General features: G+C 40.7%; 1 protein-coding gene across 1 annotated transcript; it reads left to right on the top strand.

Annotated features, from left to right (window-relative positions):
• The first annotated feature begins 2,855 nt into the window (after positions 1 to 2,855).
• LOC115682144 (aquaporin NIP1-1-like) lies at positions 2,856 to 5,631 on the top strand. Its single transcript, XM_030606288.2, has 5 exons — positions 2,856 to 3,158; positions 3,597 to 3,821; positions 4,383 to 4,580; positions 4,892 to 4,953; positions 5,203 to 5,631. Exons 1-5 carry the CDS (start codon positions 3,048 to 3,050, stop codon positions 5,420 to 5,422), a joined length of 816 nt encoding a protein of 271 aa, XP_030462148.1. The 5' UTR covers positions 2,856 to 3,047; the 3' UTR covers positions 5,423 to 5,631.
• Positions 5,632 to 6,000: the final 369 nt, after the last annotated feature.

Consider the following 6,000-nt stretch of genomic DNA (forward strand, 5'->3'; position numbering starts at 1 on the left):
TCTTGTTTCTTTCGAAGTCCTCCGTGCATGACGTTGTTTTCATGCGTATCACAATCAGAACATTCTCGCCGCACATGTTAGGAGTTGGATTAATCCCTAGCTTAGTAAAATCTTATCCATAGCACGAATATATATGTGCCTACTGATATTTGTATTTGGACATGTCGATGTTGTACAGTGCAACAATGACTATACTTCGTACAATATTCTATTAATATTACCGACAACATAGTACGAAAAGATAGGTGAAAGAAAGGAGGCGACGAAATCTAAATGTTTTCATTGGTGTCTCCTCGCTTGAACTAGCCAAGGTTTCGGAATATATAGCTTGTGATGACAAATAGGGCGATTTCCTATAGATTGTTGAGTTCGCTAAGAATAAGTGAATGAATTTAACTCCGATTTTGTGCTGAAGCAATTTTCGCAAGAATGGGTTTTGTCCACATCTTGTTCGGACATCGTAGGCCGGCCACCTTGGCTAATTCTGGCCAAATTTGGTGTTGGAAGGACTCGATTAGAAAATCTATGAATGCAGAAGAACTTGATTATATAAATTTAAAAGTACACGAGCTTAATTAGAAATGGCGTGTAAGTACATGTATTAAAAATACATAATTCCTGGCACTTTGGGTCATCCTCCCAAAATTTGCAAGACATCTTATGCAGCTCATGAGTCAGGCAAGTACTTCATGAAGCGGGCATTTTTATGAATCCGAGATTAATTTGTTTAAACAGGGCTTCCTGAAAAAGGTTTTTTTTGTGAAAAATTATCAAAAAAGTCATAAACCTTTTCAATTGTATCAATCCTAAACTTTTTTTTTTTGCCAATTAATTTTCTGTAAAATTACCAAAAAAAGATTAATTTGTCTAAACCTTTAGTCCATCTCGCCAATTTTGGCTGGAAATCGCTAACGTGAACAACGACCGTCTTACGTGACATGATTAGCGCTGACGTGGACTTTTTTAAATAATATTTTGAATTTTTTATAATATTTTGTTTTTTTTTCTTTAGTTTTTCTTCTTTTCCTTGCACTTAGATTCTGCGAAGGTGTCACGACCCTCACCTAGCCAAAGCCGGTGAGGGTGCCGTGGCCCTCACCAAAGCCGGCAAGGGCGTCCTAGCCCTAAGTTTAGGGAAAAAAAGAAAAAGAAAAAGAAAAAGATAATAAAAATAATAAAATATTATTCAAAATTGTTAACAGCAACGCCGACCATACCACATAAGACATCCGGCTCCATGTCAGCGATTTTTGGCCATGACCGGATGGATTGAATAAGCACAAATGTAAAAAGATTTAGGACTCAATTGGCAAAATAAAAAAAAAAGGTTTATGACTGAATTGATACAATTGCAATAGGATTAAGACTTTTCTGGTAAAAAAAAAGACTTTTCTAGTAATTTTCCCAGATTCTTTGTATAGCAATCATACCATGTCACGTGATAAATGGAGAGAGACCCTCCAATAAGAAATAAGATTCTTAAAATTCCAATATTTGGCCAGAGTGCACGTTGTGCGTGGATAGCATGATCGATCAGTTTAGGGGTAATCATGGTTCAGGTGGGCGGTTCTAGTCCGGTTCCAAAAAATTGGAATCGGGAATCAACTGTTGGTTCCATGGATCCATCGAAAATTGATCCAATCCGGTTCCCAAGTGAGTCAATAGAACTGGTCGCTAATCCCCACAAAACTGCATTCATCAATCAATACCATGGTAAACCTAGTTTCTATGTGGGTACTTCTTTGCAAGAGAAAAGGTATATATACCGATTTGTAGCTAAGATTGGTGTAAACCGGTTTGTTCAGTCTTTGATTGATCAAGGAAAAACAACTTTACCTATTAATGGCTAGACCTTGGAAATCTTACTAACATAATGCCTTTCAATTGGTATATGCATATCAAATCAACTATGAATCTCACACGGGCCTAAACGACGTATGCTCACAAAATGATTTCCTTTGTCCTTCAAACGAAATATAGATGGACTAAGAAATGAAACTCTAATCGCTCGATAGACACATCAACGGCGAGTTAATTGTTCAAATGATGAGTACTTGTGTATTATAATTGACATTTGATGCTCTTCTGATTTTATCAGTTCATAAATCTTGAAGGATATACCAAAGAAGGTATCTGTATTTTTTTTTATACAAGTTCTTGTTGAATCTTTTTGGAATTTATAATTGAGGGTGGAATTTTTTTTAATATATATATACACACACCGGTCCGGTCCGAGTGGATGGGTCCACGCCTGGAATCGAGAATCGGACTAGTCCCCATGGGAATGCCAGTTCTGGGCTAGTCCAATCCGATTTTGGGCGATTCCCCATTTCTTTGCACCCCCTAGATCGGTTACCCCACATCGGTCGTGTAACCTACTTGTAGAATACTTTTCCGCAAAGCAAATATATCAACATCTAAAGCATTGAATTGGATGGCTTGAACTAGGAATTTCTGTCAATATTGATACAGTAACTTAGTGTTCACTTGAGCTAAAAAATGAAAGAGGGAAGGAGCCCAATATCAGAAGGAAGGGGAGGGAGGGGGTCAGCATGAAGAAGGGCCAAAGTGCAAGGGGACTGCCTGAAAAGCCATTCATAATTGCCTCTGTATTTCCGGTGGGTGGTTGATGCAGCCTTCAATGCTCTTGATCACTCCCTGTTCAGCTAGCAGTTAGCATGTGACGTTTTTCAACGATGTCTTCAAAGTTTTCCCTAACGAAGAATATAAAAATGACTAATACCAAATCAAATCATGAAGAAAAAACCTAAAAAATAATAGGACAGGAAGAAAAACAATGGAAGGGAACATAGCCAATCTCCTCGCGCGTTCCCAGTAGTTCCAAAATCTCTCTCTCTCTCTCTCTTTCTCTATGTCTGTTGTGTCTCTCTCTTACCAAGCTCTGCTTCTCTTTCTTGGGCTCTCCTATAAATGGGTTATTCCTCCTCCGTATAAACTTCATAGTTGAGTGAAATCTCTCTCTCTCTCTCTCTCTCTCTCTCTCTCTCTCTCTCTGATACTTGTTCTTCTGATAGAGAGAGAGGGTCATGGCTGAAAATGGAATTCATGGAGTTGTGGTGGACATGAAGGACTCGAACTCAGCCCCCAGGATCAAAGAAGAGGCAGGCCCCTGTTTCTGTCTGCCTTTCTTCCAAAAGGTAAGAAGAGTCGAGGACTCTCTTCCTCTGTTGTCTCCTTCCTGTTCTTCTCGTACCCGTGCTGCAACAGAAGAGAAAGAAAACGAAATCTCTCTTTTCCCCTTTTCTTTCAAGTTTGTTTGATGTCCTTGCTTCTCCATTTGATCTGTAATTCCTTGGCATCCTGCTGCCCATGATGGAAAATTTCGTGTACTCTAGTTTTTCGAAACATACGGATCTTTCGGAATTCATTTGGCAGTACGGATTGGTGCAGTCCTGTCCCACACTGACTCCGAAAGATCAACACGGAGTTTCGTGCCCACGTCCAAAACCAGAGATTTTCTCCTCGTTATTAGTCTCAAAGGTTAAACAGACGCAACTTAGGGGCAAAGTTAATCACCATAGAACCTGCACGAGCGATGTGGGATCGACTTTAACGTGTTCTTCGGCTGATCGCAGGTGATAGCGGAGTTGTTCGGGACCTACTTCTTGATATTCGCGGGTTGCGGGTCGGTGGTGGTGAACAGGAACAACGAGAAGGTGGTGACGCAGCCGGGGATAGCCATCGTGTGGGGGCTCGCGGTGATGGTCCTTGTGTACACCGTCGGCCACATCTCCGGTGCCCATTTCAATCCTGCCGTCACCATCGCTTTTGCCGTCACCAGGAGATTCCCATTGAAGCAGGTAACTTTAGAAATTTTTATACTCTACATTTCTAGCGAAACAAGTTCAATTTTTTTTCCCAATTTTTCTCTTATTTTTGACACTTTCTTTGGCGATGTGATTTGCTGTGGATGAATATATGTAGGTGCAAAAATTTTGATTTCCTATTTTTTGTAATTTGTCATGAAGCATGAAGCTTATGAGAGTTAATTCTTGACCGCTTACGAAGGAATGAAAGTTTCCATGAAATGACTGAAATTTCTCTCTGCAAAGCAATTTTTTCCTTTGGAAAGATAAAAGTAGAATGGGGCAATTAAATTAGGTAAAAGTTAGAGCTTATATTCAGCATGCATCTAAAATCATGTTTGATGCACTCTCTTAGATGTTAAAGAAAGGTAAGTTTTCGCTTTGAAAGGAGATACCGAGCCTCGCGAGGTTCTTACACATCGGTGATCGCCTCTATCTACCATGTCAAGGCACCCCAAATAGCCCATTCGCCAATTTGGTGATGATTGAACAATTTGCCATCTGTGTTCCAACTGTTTTTCCCTTAATCTAATGATGTTTGGATCCTCCTTTCAGGTACCGGCTTATGTATCGGCACAACTAATCGGGTCAACCCTCGCGGCCGGGACACTCCGGTTGTTGTTCACGGGGAGCCACAAACAATTCGCTGGGACAGAGCCTTCCGGGTCAGATCTGCAAGCCTTCGTGATCGAGTTCATCATAACTTTCTACCTCATGTTTGTCATCTGTGGTGTTGCCACTGATAATAGAGCTGTGAGTTTCTCTTCCTGTGTTGGTATCTTTTTCTTCTTTTGGCTAAGTTCCACATCTGTAATTCTGATAAAGAACTGGGCTCTATTATCTGAAATACAAATTAGGAAAAAAAAAAGTTGCTGTTCATCATGTGTGATCACATTAATCATCATAATAAACATACCCAATTATATTCTTATGAAGAAATCTTATCTTGATGGACTGTTTATGGTATGGACTTGATCCTGTAGTTTAATCCAATAGCGACAATTATCCGTTATATGAATAACCATTATGCCATTCTTTAATCATTCTGTGTTTGATTTGTTCAGATTGGAGAGCTTGCTGGTCTTGCTGTGGGTGCAACTATATTGCTCAATGTGATGTTTACTGGGTAAAATTTAACTTGTCTTTTCTATAGTTTTAACTCATTCCAAAAGGTCTTGATGATGCTTATTCGTGTCCACATTAGTCTACACAAGATGGTGACAAATATAGATCTTCGATTTAAACCAAAGTGGTCAAGATGAAAGCATTTATATTTCAGTCTTGTTTCTGTTTCAGAGCTTTCTTTGAGCAAGAAAGCAACCTTGGAAGAAAACTGAGAACATTGACCATTGAATTGTGTTCTCTCGTTTATTAGGCCGGTTACTGGAGCGTCAATGAACCCGGTGAGAAGCTTGGGGCCGGCGATCGTGTCTAACGAATACAGAGGGATATGGATATACCTACTCGCCCCGACCATGGGCGCGATATCGGGGGCTGCTGTCTACAACATCATCCGGTTCACTGACAAGCCTTTGCGCGAGGTCGTGCAGAGCGGCTCGTTCCTGAGAAACGGCGGGAGAAGCAGCTCCAACTGATGAGAGAGGAGATAGAGGGAGAGAGAGAGGGAGCGAGGGAGAGAGAAAAATAAAACGGTTTGTCAATGTCATGCAATTCTGGCACTTTTCGTGTTCGGAATGGGAATGTAACAGATCTTACACGGTTTAACATTATGAAACATCCTTGATTGTATAAAAAACAGGATGCGACTTGCCGTTTTAAAGCCTCCGCCGGCTATTATGGACAACCTTTGAAATCTTGGTCCCTTACTAGCATGTTGCCCTTTGATGTCCCAAATCAGATCTGCTTTCTAGTCCCACGAATTGTCACTTTCGTAAAACTCTTTTACTTCTTGTATGACTAGCGACCACCATGATCATTTATTTGTTAAACTTACTTATTTTGATAAGATGAGCAATCCCAAGCTATCAGCTCGACTAGTTCCGCGGATGCATGCTAATTGGCCCGTCCATGTTCATCGAGTAGAGCTCCCACCGCGCGTGGCCCCTAAAACCAGAGGAGCAATCCATACCTATAGAGGTCCCTGGGTCTATAGAACTTCTCGGCATTGCCCAATTTGATTAAGAAGTAATCCTCCATGGCGGGTGCGATCGGG

This window comes from Syzygium oleosum, unplaced genomic scaffold (genome assembly GCF_021117445.2).
Source record: "Syzygium oleosum isolate NSW1041296 unplaced genomic scaffold, Sole_v2.1 Sole_v2.18, whole genome shotgun sequence".
Taxonomy (NCBI): Eukaryota; Viridiplantae; Streptophyta; class Magnoliopsida; order Myrtales; family Myrtaceae; genus Syzygium; species Syzygium oleosum.

Excerpts from the sequence above, each read along its gene's own strand:
- LOC115682144 (XM_030606288.2), top strand. The coding sequence starts at position 3,048 with ATGGCTGAAAATGGAATTCATGGAGTTGTGGTGGACATGAAGGACTCG. Across the intron at positions 3,159-3,596 it reads GTCTGCCTTTCTTCCAAAAG|GTGATAGCGGAGTTGTTCGG; the intron begins GTAAGAAGAGTC and ends GGCTGATCGCAG. Across the intron at positions 4,581-4,891 it reads TTGCCACTGATAATAGAGCT|ATTGGAGAGCTTGCTGGTCT; the intron begins GTGAGTTTCTCT and ends TGATTTGTTCAG.